Source organism: Falco punctatus (genome assembly GCF_963210335.1).
Source record: "Falco punctatus genome assembly, chromosome: 8".
Classification (NCBI taxonomy): domain Eukaryota; kingdom Metazoa; phylum Chordata; class Aves; order Falconiformes; family Falconidae; genus Falco; species Falco punctatus.
In genome coordinates, this window is record NC_137588.1 from 47,022,447 (window position 1) to 47,038,455 (window position 16,009).

The 16,009-nt window shown below is 39.6% G+C and overlaps 1 protein-coding gene across 1 annotated transcript in view; it reads right to left on the reverse strand.

Annotated features, from left to right (window-relative positions):
* Positions 1–16,009, reverse strand: part of RANBP17 (RAN binding protein 17) — a 163,598-nt gene that overhangs the window by 57,432 nt on the left and 90,157 nt on the right. Inside the window, exons 16-19 of the mRNA XM_080400008.1 lie at positions 10,620–10,715; positions 5,341–5,398; positions 5,146–5,254; positions 215–318 (exon numbers count right to left, since the gene is read on the reverse strand). Of these exons, the coding sequence (XP_080256134.1) occupies positions 215–318; positions 5,146–5,254; positions 5,341–5,398; positions 10,620–10,715 (367 nt within the window). The remainder of the gene's footprint in view (positions 1–214; positions 319–5,145; positions 5,255–5,340; positions 5,399–10,619; positions 10,716–16,009) is intronic.

Genomic DNA, 16,009 nt, shown 5'->3' on the forward strand with positions numbered 1-16,009 from the left:
AAGAGTTTATTTAGGAAGACAGCCATTCGTAGCCTTTGTATCTCTATGTCTGCATTCCAAATACACATATAATTTATACAGGTATAAATATACATACAAATATACAGGATATACATGCCAAGAGACAGCCAGAAAAGAAGACAGCTTGTATCTAAACGCTTGCCCCGCTATTTCCCATCAATAATTTCTTTCCCTACAATTGAAATAAACCTACCTTTGCTTCTTCTTGTTCAAAACTACTGTTGAATATCTGAGTCACACTTTCAAACGAAACTGTGAGGGGAAGCATGAAATTCTCAAACTCATCCTCGTCTTCACCTACAGGAAAAGAAATCAAAACAAAACAGCAAAAGCATCACGTTCACACTGTCGTTGGAAGGGTCGGCCTCCTAGGCTTTCATAGAAAAATCTCACCGACATCATGGGAACTTTCATATGACCTACAGGAACAAAAACTTGAGGTTTGATATATTTTTACTGAGCTATCACCACAAAGACAAATTGTTGACCACAAACAACTTGTATCTGAGATCGGCACATCTCCGCATTTCGTATTTCTGTTTCCTCTGTTAATCTGACAGCAATTGTTCAGTACCCTAGAAGAATATTCAAACAAGTCAAGACTCAACAGTTCAAAAACGTTAAATTTCAAACCGCAACAACAGATTAGACCCTTTTCAAACGTGTACTTTGTAGTATGATGTTTAAATCACTATCTTTTAGGATTGCATCCTATTTTTTTTCCCTCCTACCTATTTAGTATACAGAATGAAGCTGCCATGAAATTAAATCTGGACTGTGTTGGGGTTATTTACGTGACTCTATTGACTTGTTTGTTTCAGAAGGTGTGAATTTAGAGTAAAAGAAACAAGATGTGGGCAGGGAAAAAAGACATTGCTTTGGTTAGACAGCTGAAAGATAGCCTGGAAGCCTGGATTGGTTTTTGGTTCGTCGTGACGCTGAACAAGTAACTATGAACAGCAACTTTTTAGAAATGGCAATTTGCATGAGGATTCATACTCACACTACTTACCTTTAGGCCCTTAATGAGGGTAGCTTGCCTCTCGCACTCAGAGTCCCCTTGAGAGTAATTCAGAGTAGGAATTTAATTTATGTTCTTTAAAGAGTTCTTTGCTATAGGGCTTCTCTTTTCATCAGCAAAGTCTGGCAAACTAAGTTGCAATTGAACTTCGGAGGAGTCTTTTGTGTGCCAAATTGGTTGCGCAAAGCTACTGTGAGCTTTGCAGTTTAGTTTCTACATCTCAGATGCCCATCTGTAAAAGGGGCACCAGCCCAACCCCTTAGCTCTAGAGATGCTGTGAGGACCAAATCGCTCACCCCAGCACAACAGTAAGAATGACAGGAAAGGCCAAGAAGAAGAAAAGCCAGGAAGGAAAAACCAGTCACAACAGAGAGCAAAGTGTGGACTAACACATAAATCCAGATAGGGACACAGCAAAAAAAAATATTAAGTAATAAAATCCAAATACTCAGTAGCTTCTCATTAAGCAAGGATGACATCTTCCGTACTGAAAGAGGCAAATATCTTCTGAGAAATAATTGTGATCCTGCAATTAAAACTGCTTCATATCAATGCAAATATTTACACTGGAGAGGAAAGGCAAGCTGCGGAGGCAATCCCACCTACGGCACCTCCTCAGTTCCCAGCGCTTGCCTTTGTGACCTCCGCTGCTTCCCTTTAGCACAGGGCTTTCCTGCCCATCTTCCAGTTTTTTTTTTAAAAGCAAAGGAAACACTTTCAATAACTTTCTGCTACTGCACTGGCCAGCCAGAGTAGCAAAGCCTTCGAAACACAACCCGTGCTCCAGAACTTTCTGAAACTAGCAAAGGACTGACCCAAGCCCACGACCGGCACCCCGCACCCGCAGCAGAGGGCCAGGCGCTCTGTATGAGACTGCAATGCTGCTGCTGCCAGCCATGGCAGCTGGTGGACTTCGGGAAGATCCAGTCCTGTCCATCTTGGCTTGTCTCCTTTGCCATCTTCTCTCTGCTCCTTTCAACCAGAGTCACTCTGTTTTTTTTGTCATTTCTGGACCCTTGTGGCCCCAGACTACTCATGCAGTGTTTTGTTTCTCTCTCCTTCCTTGCCAGCTCCAGCTCCTCAGGCAGTTCCAATGCGGTGTGAGCTCCTGAGCTCCCCATCTCTTTGCTCCACCAGCATCAGCTTCCTCTTCCCCTCCTAGAAGCTTAAACTATTTCTATATGCATTGCATATCCTGATACTTTTCTCCTTTTAATTGCTTATCAGATTTTCCTCAGAGGAAAAAAATTAGTAAAAGGCGGCCAATCATGTAGAAAGAATCCTATGCTGGTACTGTTCCATGTCAGCGCACAGATGAACAGAAGTCACGAGGACACTGCTCTGTGCCAGGTCAGGGTGCAGTTGCTGTTCACAGAGTTCTCAGGAGAAACCCAAATTATCACAAGATAGCAAAAGTAATGCTGTGTCCCATCTGCAGTGCTGCGTGGCATTGGAAGACCATTCCATGAAGATATTATGCACACGTCCAAATTCAAGGTGGACCCTTCCTGAAGGCAGAATCTCCAGCACACTTTGTTAAAAAGTTGAGAAGACAAAAGAACTACCAGAACGCCCAGCGTTGTCTGGGTCCAACACTGGAATGACAAGCCAGCTAGTTCTGGAAATGGGTAACGGGAAATCTTATCTGCTATTTTTGTTTGCAATTTCAGTGCTGGCAGTGACAAAAGAATACACAATTAGGACCCCATAGAGTACCGCTCTTTTAATAAAATAATTTGTATGTTTTAGAAAAGCAACACCAATGACTTCCTATACATTTCTTTTGCATTCCCATACAAGCCACTTCCACATCTCATGAACAGTGCAGTACTAATAAGGAAAGGAAGAAACTATCCTAAACCAGCGTACCGTGGCAAATTGCTCATTTTCTGAAATTCAAACTACGCACACGTTGTCTGAAAGAAAGAGGTGCCTCGCTTCTACGTTTTAGTAGATCTGTGTGTGGCTTACAGCAATAATGCTTTAAACTTCATGCACTTGGAGAGGTTTGGCACTGAGCATGCCAACATACACCTGTAAGCACAAGACACTGACAAATCATGCTGAACAGCTCCTGACGGTGTTTTCTACAGCTTAAATCTACTACTTTTGGTAGTGCAGAGGAAAAAGTGATTAAAATCTATCAACCCTAGAAAAACTTTCATGTAAATGTAACTTCTGTTGGTACTCTTGTATGAGTTTTGGTTACTATACACTTCACACAAAATAATACTCAGCTTACTTTAGAAGTCTTGGACAAAATGATGCAATTCTAAATGCCAAAAAAATTATTACAAACAGAACCTGGGGCACACAAGAAATTCAAAGTCTTGAGTATAGTCATGAGGTTAAAGTAATTCAACAGAAACCAAGTGCATTTTGAAGCAAACAGCAATTAATATATTACTGTTCATCCCTACTACAATTACATTTTGCCAGTCACTCCAACAGCACATTGTTTAAAATGTAAATATTCTGAACTTACTGTATTTAACTAATCGTCAAAGGTTTCTACATCAATTATTTAGAACAACCCCCATCAAGAGCAATTCATCTTAATTTTGTTTCCGTGTAAATTGTTTATCATTCATATAAAAGGGTTTATGTAAAGCTCTTCACTTAATTTGAAAAAAACCCAGAGAACACAATTGGTACAATGCTGTTTTATCTAAAAATGCCAATTCACTCAGGCTGAAAACAGCTCTTGATTCACGAGGTAAGAATGCTGCCATTTAATGCTTGCACAAACGCACAGAAAGGACAGTTTGTGTACACCTTACTTCCCATATTCGGATTCTAAAACACAACTTGCACGCTCTTCTATCAGTTCAAACCCAAACAAATTTATTCCAGGAACACAACTGACAACAGCCACAAGACTGATGCACGTTTTTTCCAACTAATCTTTTCGGATCTTGCGGAGTTGTTAATCCAGGGGAATGACAACAACCTCGATCAGCTTGTAGCCAGTCATAAGTCATGTGCCTGCATTTTGTCTGACATATTTACACAACCTCTACTCTGAGATGTAATTTTTAACACCTGTAATCTTGTTTTTACTAAATCATTCCCCCTGCCGCCCCCCGGAAAAGTTACTGAAACTGCACACGTAACCTATTTTATATTAGAAAGCGTACCTATTGCTTGCGCTATACAATGCTGAGCAGACACCGAAAGCAGTTTAACTGTGAGTAAACGCCAGTCCAGCTCCCAGATGCTCTTCTTAAAGCAAACACGGATCAACGTGGCTCGGTCTCGCCTCGCAGTTAGTGGTTTTCAGCACTGCTAAGCAGCAGCCAGCACAGGCCCCCGTCAGCAGCGCGGGGAGAGACACCACCGCTGACTGACGCCTCTCCTCTCCATCGCTTCTGCACACGCGTTACCTAGTTAAGTCCCTGCATGAGGGCTGGAACTCGGCACACGAAAGACTTCCTTCCACGTCTGGACAACAGAGAGCTAAACACGCAGAGTTCTGCACTTTGGTGGCCGAGGGCTGTGCCTGGATTCAAAGTGACCAAGTCCTGTATCACATCCAGCTGTTAAAGCGTGCACTGGGTTTTAGAAGTGTCTAACCTCTCTAATTCCCAAAGGACAACTCAAAAGGTAACCCCAAGTGCACATTTAAGCATTGCTGGTTGAACTTGGGAATGCTTCTCAATGTTTATTAAAACTCAGAAAATCTTTGTATATTGGAAACTTGCATGAAAAGGTGAAAAAAAACCTCTTCTACTAGCAGCTAGAAGGTTCTGGCATGATCACTACATCACCTGGAAATGCAACACACTTACTCAGGCACTTAATGTTGTAAATCCTTACAGTTAAAATATAAAAAGTGCTTCTGTGCAAAAAAAAACCCAAACTCACCTTGCTTATTTCTTCAACAGAAGGCCACAAACAAATGCAGTGTCATTTCTTAATGCCATAAATCTCGGAATTCAACAGGCAGCGATTTAAATACCAACTACAACATATTTACTGTACAATTAAGCTGCGGTGTGATTGGTTTAATAACCTTAAAAATTCCTAGTACTACACAAGAAAGCAAGGTGTCTCAGGGACACAAGACAGCAAGGTGTCTCAGGGAAACGGGAGGAGGACCCTACCTAAATCCACCATGAGAAGACGAGTGAGAGCAGTGTAGAACACAGTCCGGCACCTGAGGTCACTGAGGCTGTAATTCTCGCTGATGCCCAAGAAAGGGAAGTGCTTACTCTGTTGAAACAGAAGTATATGAAAAATTAAGTGTTCTACAAAATTTGTTACACACAACATTTTTTTAACATAGGAAGAAAACTTACCGTGTGATTCTGCAGCATGAATTTCACAGCCTCTATTTTCACGAGCTTTTTCAGGAGACTATAAGTAGCAGGCGTTAAGGAAAGGTCAGCCTCACGGCGTTATGATTGCATTATCAGGTCGTACAAACTTTCAGGAATCTTTAGTGAGAAAGAGATCCTAACTGAAACAACAAGAGATGTTCACAAAAAAATCGCTGAATTTCATCTAGAAATATATGTTATATTCTTTACAACATTAAAGACCATAATCTATTATTAATTAAAGCAATTAGTTTTCATCTTTTCATGGCACATATTCTAGTCACAAAAGAGACGAATGTAGTAAATTCCTTTTACCATTAAACGGAGAGTTTCTGGTAATAAATGGTGCTGTTTTTTCCCCAGATAGACCTGTGTCACCAGCATGCTGGGGGGGGGGGAAAAAAAAAAAAAAAAAAAAAAAAAAAGAAAGTGGTTTTACAACTGCCTGCATGGTAGATGCCAGGCACTTGGCAATGGGACTGGCTGCCGCCCTATGCAGCGCTGAAGGTACGGCCTCAATCACAGAGGTGATCTCCAGACCCCTCAAAAATCACATTTCATTTGTTTCAGTTACAACAGATAAAACCACATCTCACACACACTAAGCTAAGATACCAAAGTATCTTTGGACCTATAACAAGTGAACAGAAATGTCTGAAGAACATACAAAGTTTCTGAGCCAGAGCAAAGTCTGTAACACGGTGGTACAGCTGGGAATTTTGGATGCACAGGAATCCCAGTTTCTCTGACTTAAATATAAAGCACATCTAACTGACTACCGCTAAGCATGAACTGAAATCTCCCATCCACAAACTGGTTAAATTTGAGCCAGTGACAGTCCAGCTGAGAGGGAAGTACAGCTGCACCGAGCTCAGCACCACTGTGCCCTGCCCCCAGCGCAGGAACCTCAGGATCAGGAAGGTCTGCTGCTCCGGTCTCCACATCCCACCGGCAAAGCCCCCTGCCTCTGGGGCTGAAGCTCCTGGCCCTGCACCAGGATAAGGTTGACTCTGCACCTCCTTGTAAATGACACAGAAGCACCGTTTTCCTGGACTGCGTATATTCTACAGATCACGTAGTCTAGCATGACTTCCTAGGCAGTTACACCCGATGAATCGTAGTATTTTTCTCTGGATTTCTTTTAAGAAATTCTATTAAATCAAAAGTTGAGTTAGCAAAAACTGTGTTATAGAAGCCTTAAAGTTTGGATGTTTCACAACCTGAACCCTCTCCTAGCTGTGTGCATTACGAACACCTTTAATAGCATCAGCACACTCCAATTCCCTGGCTCAGGCGAGTCAGACACTTGGGGTTGGGCAAAGGAGATCATGCTGTGTGTTCCAACAAGAGCCGTGCCGACATCTTCGTGAGCTTTGCACGGCTATACCCTGTGCCCCGAGGGATGCCTGCAAAAAGGGAGCGAGAGAATGGCCAAAGCAGCCGCCTGGACTCTCTGACCCTGCTGCTTCCCCGTTTGACGTCAGATGGCAGCGGGTCGGGCTGCACGGTCTCAGTTCTGCATCTGCACAATGGGGATATAAAAGCTAATGCGCTTTTTTCAGGGATGTCACGGAAAAATTCAAACCCCAGCAACGCAACATTCGTAAGCACTGAAGGCATCAAAGGAGTGAAATGACTTACGGGCTTGTACATTCCGCAATGAATATTGTATAAACTGGACTCATTAGTTTACTGAACGCCGCTGACCCCTGGCATTGATGAAGTTCTTTAAGAAATAATCAGTATGATTGCTTAACTTTAGACCGTACAGTAGTGCCTACAGCCCTGTACAAACAGACGATTTTCAAACAAATACTTATAACACTTATTATTGTTACTATTTTCCTTTTTTTTTTCTTGAGTGCCTGCTCCACTCTGCCATTCCTGCACATAATTGATTGAAGAGTTTGATTACTTTTATGTGAATAAACAATCTCCCTTCTAATCTTAAATGGATTAAATTATTTTTAAACAAGTAGAAGTGTAAGAACAGGTTTTATAGCTGCTATTGGAAAATCTCCTGATCTAGTTGTATGATGATGCTCCCCTGCCAATCTGTAACACTTGATGTAGCACCACCTACTCTTACACTGCGAAGCTGTTAGCTGAGGTTTTTTTGCCCCTGTTACAAGGGAGAGCCTTTTAAAACATAAGGCTAACAAAGACATGGATAAAGGATTTTTAAGCGACTATAAATATTTTAACCCAAGTTACTGTATTGTACAAAATAACAATGAAACTGTAGTTATTTTGCTACAAAACTATAGAGTGGAAAAGTTAATTATTAGAAAGAACTAAACATGCATGAGGGAGCAGCACTATGGCTTCAAAGACATAAAGGAATGACTAACATATTCCATTATGTAAATGAATTCAAAGATATTTCATGACTGATCAGCTAGGAGGGACATAATGATTTATAATTCAAATAACTGAGCTTTGAAATCAAATTGGGCTAATATATTTCAAAATATGCAAACCTGGAATAATTGTGAAAGTAATGTAAACCATGACACCAGCTCCAATCATTTGTTGCCTTTGTTGTTACTACTGTCTTACGATTTTTCTTCCTTTTTTTTTCCCTGTTATATAGTACAGTTGCTCAAATTGTGGCTTCCTTTTAATTCTAGACTATCCTTTAGAAAAAGTCTATTATGCACATAAAAAAAGAAAAATACTGATTTCTAAGACTATGTAGAAGCTGACTGATGTACAGGAAAGTACTGAAATTAAATAAATTATTATTTTAACCTTTCAGGCTAGCCACAATTTAATCTATATCAAATATTGAAAATTGATCCTCTGGATCCAGCATCTTAACAACACACAGTTTCTTTCGAAGCAATATATACTTAATGCCTTTTAAAAGACCCTAATATAATGTGAAAAGGCCAAAGTTTGCAATGCCAGGAAGTAGTTATAAACTACTTCATATGTTTGAAATAAAAAGTACTTCAGTATTATTATTAAAAAAACCCCTATTGGTAGAGTTTTTAATAGGAAAAAAATACATATCTTTAAAAGCCAAAATGACCAGTGAAATTGGGTTGTACATCATTTTCCGGGAAAAAGGAAAAACAGCCTCGACAGGTGTAATTTATCATTTTTCTGATTTAATACCAAAGAAATATATTAAAATAATAAAAAGAATCCTGAAATCCTCAAAATTTGTAGTGATAAATAGCCCTCCCTGTCTTTATTGCATTATGCCTACTAACAGAAATATTGCATGGTGGATTTTGCCAGACAAGGACGATTATTTTCCAATAAAAAGTTGCATATTAAATTCCAGCACAAAAGTGGGTGTCTAATACTTCTGAAATCTTTTATGGTTTGCCACGGAACACAATTTTAAACTTAACTAATACAACATCATGGTGAAGTGAACCAGCATTAAAGCTGTCTTTGTACAACCCCACCCATCAAGGCAGGAAAGCTGCTGTTCTCTGATGTTGTGAAGTATTTCCATCCAAAAGTAATTGAACAAATTTTTGGTATTTGTATGTTTTCAGTTAATCTCTCTTTTTACTAGTCTTTAAATGTTTCACATTGATGTTTAAGATGTATATTTATGAAGGCAGTGCTGCTTTACATCCTGACTACGCACAGGGGTCTGAAACTGCTCTTGCAACAGTTACCAAGTTTCTGCAAAGAAAAAACTGCAATTTCATCACAATTCTACTCTTCAGGAGAACTTAGGTTATTAAATATCTACTTTTTCATCCTTTCCAGTCTTGATATTATTATATTTATTTCATGAGCAGAAACTCATTTCCTGCAAATATAATTTGAGTAATTTGAAAACTAAAACTACACAGACATTTCATCCTTGGAAAGTAGAATTTGCACCGATAGTTTATAATGACCCTCATTTTTGAGAGCTACCGTGTGAACACATGCCTTTGAAAACTGCCCCAAGTCAATATGGATCAGCAGATGCTCGCTGGCTTTAGCAGTAGTATGAGGCTGGTTATTTCAGCAACATACATATGTAAGTACACAGGCAAGCACTTTTAAGTTAGGTGCACCATGTTAAATTTCTTGGTTATTTTGAAAGTGTTTTGAACCCTACTGAAGCAGTAAGTATACAGTTTAAAAGAGGAGAGAGCACACCAGTCCTTGCATAAATCTTATTCATGAAATACATGTCTCTCCTTCTGGTTTTGTGGAATTCCTTAGCGGCGTTCCACTTTCAAGTCCCTTCCAGCCCTATTTCTGTGATGCCATGAGAACATAAACACATGCATATTTAAAATATCAAGTTAGCTGCTTAATGGTATTTCAAGTAAACATACAGAAGTACACATTGCATGATTTTCATTAAACGAAATTCACTTACGGAATGTGGAAACCCACACTCATCTTTCAACCCACGGGAATATATTAAAATTCTTCTTACATGATTAGAGTTCTATGGAGAAATAAAATGACACCAATTGTCACATTCCAGGTGCCTCCCCCTCTGCTTGTCTAACAATCTCCTCTAGAAAATTACTGAAAAGTTGTTTTTATTTTAAAATAGAAAAGGATTTCAATATTGAACGATTTCATGAGCCCTGGTGGTTTATTATCTGTCGTATACCTTTTAAAATTGTGTCACATCAAGAACAGCTACTACCTTTTACAAAATCTTCTTGCTTGATTGACTGACACTTCAAAGAGCAAACATTCTTCTCCAACTTAAAGATAAGTGAATATTAGAACAAGATACAAATGGTTTGCAACAGACAGCCAGTTAGCATCTATGATCTGGCTAAGAGTTTCACAAAAGTACTTGAACATAGACAAAAATCCATATGCAAAACCATGGCTGTTTTATCAGCAGTAATGATGACACTGACCCAGTGAGGAACAACAAAAATCAGGCAACAACAAAACACATGAAGAGGTTTGTGTTTAAAATCTAACTTATGCTTCATATCTTAGAGTGGACTCGTTCTCAAAGTAGACCCAACCCTGTTCTCAATGGCTAACAGAATCCTGTTCCCAATATTGTTCAAGTCATCAATGGCACCGACTTCAAGAAGATGAGGAATGGGATAGATGATCATAAGCAACTACTTATATGATTCCTCTTTTATTTATAAGAAGTACGTAGAAATAAGCACACCTTTTAAAAACTATGCACAGAAAAAGAGAAACCACAATGAATAAGTATTAATGTCCTAAGCGGTTTAAAACTGTGGCATACAAACCAACAAAGGTCTCATATTAATTTTTACCGTATCATTTTCAAGTAATGATGTTATGCCATACACAATAAAAAAGGATATCCAACAGAGAGGTCATTCAGAAACTGAAGAGTTCTTGAAATCACAGGTTCACATCTTCCCCGGTATTTAAGGTTTGTAACACTAGGATAAAAAAAAAAAGTGTGAGATTTTATAACACATTTTCCTCTTTTTGAGAAGTGCAGTGCAGAGGCTCAGAGTAGCAGCACATTGTACTACGAATGTGTTTCTGTGATACGACTTAGGATTTTCCATTTATGAGACAGAAAATGCAATAAAAACATGCCATGTCTTTTTCCTGAACAAGGGGTTCAAAGATTTTTGTGATATTGTAACAAACACATTAATTTTAAAAAAATCCATCATCTGTCATAATGAAACAAATTACTTGAAGCTTACCCCTACTTGTATCTATCTTACTCACTTTTCAACACAGTATCTGGCCACTTCTGCAGTATTTATCTGCCCAATTTTTCACAAGATAAAAACAAATTGCTGTCAATTCCCTAGGAAAATTTCCATCGGAGAAACGGAGCATGGAAAAACTAAGAGCCAATTCCCAGAGCGACTGATCTACCCAATTCCCAGTGAAACTCCACCTTCCAGTTCTGCACTGATCCCCATTTTGCCTCTTCCCTACACTCAACAATTCACCAAAGCCAAGATACAGAGGGCACAGCGCACCTCCCACCTGCACCCCCCCACAGGCGCAGGCACTTCGGAAGATGCTCTGATTAATGAACCAATGCGTAAGCTTGATGTAAGGTAACACTAGACCTACTATCAGTCCTCGGGATACAAAACATACAACAACTAACTGCTTTTGCTAGCCAGCTCCTGTAGTCAGCCTTTTGGTGGAATGATGCAGCTGATGCTTGCTCTACTACCTTCCGTAGGTTACGCGTGAGCCGTGGAGCACCGGGGGGACCCCCTAGCGCTGCTGCCGTAGGTCTGTGTGCAGGCCTGTGCGAGGACACCTAGGGGGCTCAGGACTGTGTCTGTCGTGGTCACCTACTGGATTTATTGGGAGGTGAAGAGGTGGCGTTAGCCTTCACGTGTAAGGGGTACACTGAAGCCGGTGAAGTGGAGGAATGTCATTTTTTTCCCCCAAACGTGGAGTGGTTAGAGCAGTAAGTTAGGAGTCACTGGTCTTGTTGCCTGTCATTTCCCAGCTTTCTGAGGGCAATGTCAGGCAGGCCAGTGTCAATGAACTCGCCCAAGTCCAACTGTCCGACCCTTCATCCTTCTGTTGTAAACCCCAGGCAGGGAGGCCAAGAAGAGATTACTCCCTGCTGCCCCCCAAGCAGCTCAATTACATGTATCACTTACTTATACACTGACTACTAGTAACTCGTCCTAGCATTCCTTTGAGAACCACTGTTAGGTTGCTTGGCCTGTAACAAGTTGCTTCCCCGTAGTTCCCTCCTTTGAAGGCCAGTCCTGTGCCCTACTCTTCTGGGACATCCCCCATCCCCCTCACCTGCTCAAAAACCCAAAAGAGAGTGGAATGTCTCCCTCCTCCAGACAGGGAGATGCTGCTGCGTAAGTGATCTGCAGCAGAGTTTCTGATACTGGGATCACCTGGAGAAATAAAAACAGGCCACCACAGCCTTCTGAAGCACAAATAAAAAGACAGCAGGACCTCCTGGCTCGGTAGCCCTGGCACAGATTCCTGATCAGGGTATCAAACTGCTAGGGTGTATCTCAAGCTGCCAGGTGATCCAGAAGAAGTAATTTCAGATCTGTATGCCTCAGTTTCCTTGTCCGCAGAATACGCATAATGCTTCTGACTAAGGCGTCAGACCTACGGACGAAAGACCATGATGTGGGGGGTACAATCAGTACCAGCTACTTATACCCTGACACAGCAGGATTTCAATTTTGGGAATACAGAACCTGAAGAAGACATGTTAAATGCCTTAAAATCAGCATTGACTATTGCTTTTACATGTTTACAGGCTACGGGATGTACTATACACCATAAACTACATCTCTTTTTCAGGAAGTTATAAAGTCAAGAATGCAGTTTAAAGCATCTAACTGTTCGGTATTATTTGCTCAGGAAAAGGCAAATAACAATGCAATTACCAAAGCAGTATTCCTCAATTTAGATTTACAAACATACATTGATTTACTTTATAAAATCTCTATGAAGAGCTACAGAGGTTCAGATTGCCTTAAAGAAATAGCCCATTCTAGTAAGTCCATAATTCACAGTTTATCCCTACTACGGGGAGTTCTGGAGATGTTTATAGTTGCACTAAATCCTTAACAAGTATATACCATACAAAGCAATAAAAATGAATTTGGACTACCCAGATTTGACATCAATATAAAAATCATAAAAAGGCTATTTTGCAAAAGAGTAAAATCTTTGTCCTTCAGTAACCAGATATAAGACATTTAAAGAAAAAGAGGTCATCACAGTGCCAGCTTGAGGAAAAAATTAAAACTGTATAAGGAAGGTTCTTTGTCCAATATTCAGGGTACTTTTGTATACGTCTGCTCTTTCAGTTCATGATTGTATTTGGATGCTGAAAGATGGAGTAATAATATAAAAGCTGGAAAGCACTCATGAGTGAACAGAGGCTGAAAAATTTCAATTATAACCATAGCAATTCCCATTTCTGTTTCTGTCTTACCAGTATTAGGTGAGATGAAAGACACATAAAATGTAGTATTTTAAGAAACATCTACAAAACTTTGTAAGTATCTGAGAAAATTTGTAAAGATCTAGACAGGAATCTCATAATACAAAAAGCAGTTTTCCACTATGTAAGGAAGAGAAGCCAAAGAATGAAAGAGGAGAAAAATTTACAGCTCTCAGAGAAATCATGGCAAGACAGCACTTAAATCCAAGTGCTAGTGTCCTTGCCTTTCTCTCTCTCAAGTGGCTTATTGATTTAAAATATGAACGAAATGAAATAGAGTCAAAGGAACCAATCACAAAGTTTCAGATGAGTCACAGAAAATAAGAGTTTCATCAAAAGCTATGCCAATGCCAAATTCACCAAAATGTCTATGATAGGTGAGCACTGAACACATTTGAAAGGCAAGTGCAGAGAAAATGGCAATAAAAAATGGCATAATTCTGGCAACAATACCAGTATCAAAAAACTATACACACACAAAATCAAAAAAGCAACAGTAACATTGATCCATGCTGGAGAGCTATGAAAATTTGAAAAATTTAAATGAAACAGCATTAAGAATACAGTACACTTTCAAATATGTGCTTTTAGTTTGCCTTTAGTAAGAAGATAAGAATAAAACCTTAGCTTCTAAGAGGTGCACCAAAGAAGCTTCCCAGATTTCTAGCCTCCAAACCCTCCAGTTTGCCAAGGGACTTCTGTCACCATGACTGCTCACTAAAGCAGTTCCATCAGCACAGCAAACACCTCTTCCCTTAATACTTTTATTAACAGGTTGTGTTTTTTTAACCTAAAATTTAGAAGGGGAAGATAAATAATGATTATATATTCCAATTTACAATTCTCTGGGAAAACGGTTACCATATAATCTGGAGAAGAATCAAAATTCTTTCCACATTCCAAGTAATTTCATGATATTTGGCCAGGGAAAGAATCAAGGCAAAGATATCCACTTCCAGCCTCTTAAATCCATTTCGTGACTTTCATTTTTTCCTCCCCAAACCATTCTACTGTCCTTAATTTCCCAACCTGTCCTGAGCTTATGATTTAGAAAAAGACTGTTTCAGACAGTCCCACTGCTCTTAAAAGTTCCATGTGGTACACAGCGAAGGACAACCCTTCAGACGAGAGGTAGCAGCTCTTACGGCAGTAGTGGATGGGAAACGATACTGCTGGAACATGGGAATGGAGTGTCCAGCTTAAAGGACAAAACTAAAAAACTTGCAGTGCAATTTAAGAAAGAAAATTTTAAAAGGAGATAGAATCAGGGATGCAAGGTAGAAAAGCAAAAGCAAAGCACAGCCTGCACAGAAAAGGGAGTGCTGGAGTATATACTGCACGAGGAGAGAAAATCCATTCGGTCACACCGATGGTGGATAACTTCTCCATTTATCATTGCATGTCAAGGTACTCAAATTTTGCTTACAGACCAGTTGTAAGTGCCCAAGAAACTCATCCATCCCCTTCCCAGAAGGTCTAGAACCCCTCTCTGAAATGTAATGGGCAGGTTCGTTACCACAATAAAGCAGAGGAATCCCAGGAAGATTGTACTACCCGCACACACTCACTACTGTACCGCACACGCACAGGAGATCTGGTAACACGACAAAGAAGCACTTGTAGAAGTTGAGGTTGCTACCAGCCCGAGAGGATGACAACTGCTGTAAATCAGCCAGTTTGGGTGCGGTGGTTTTGTTGTAGTTGTTGTTTTTTTATTTGTTTTTATAGAGAGAGAAAAACTTTTAAGCTTATATAAGGATGACATGAATTGGAAACCTAAACTATGTAAAAGTAAGAATAGTCTTGGTCTCAAGGATATTACAAATGTACTTGTATTCTAAAAACTATAAACATTAAAAAAAAGAGTAATCATACATTTTAAACAAAACTTCCGAAGTTCCTTAAGGTGTGTGCTATCCAGTTCCCATTACAGTGCAAGAAAAATAGGCATCCAAATCCCCTAAAAACACTTTGAAAATCTCTTCTTATGTGGTACTTAAGTTTCAGTAATAATAAAGATCGCAATTTGTTGGCAAGAAAGCTCTGTACAGTCATGTTTTAATTATTTCTTGTAGATTATCATCATTTACCATGAAAGGTCTCTGTGGCTCAATGACAGTGATTGGATATATACTTTTCATTACAGCTGGACAAAGGTGAATAGTTAAAAAAATGCACATTCTACCATGAATAAAAATGCCAACTTTTAGTTTGTTATGATTCATGGAGTCATATCAGTATGAGCGTTCTGAAAAATATTCATAGATCCAGACTTTTCATACTTATGTATTACTTAAACATCGTCACACAGAAAATCTCCCTATTTATATGTCTGCATATGTGCATCCACCATAGTGAAATCATTACTGCAGAAAAAAAAAAGGAAAAAACAGCTAACAGCAATGTTTGGATATGCATCTTTTATTCATGTTTCAGTTAGTCTATCCTGACTAAAAATACTAAATATTTGGGCAAATATTTTGTAAATCCATCTCATGATAAATCACCTCCACATTAACTTGGTAACAATTGAAAAGAACCAGAAGAGGCTCACGAAGAGTAAGTGAAGAAAAGGAAAGATGCTTGTGGCCAAAATAAATGCAAGGCACTTTTGGCCAAATGCCCAGGACAGGCTCAAGGAGCAGACGAAACCAGAACTACCCCAGCTGAAGTATCTTCTCACCTCTTATCCATACAGGGAAAATCAAGGCAGGTGGGCAGCTACTGCTCTCGGGTATGACCAGTGGAAGGAGAGGACCACTACTG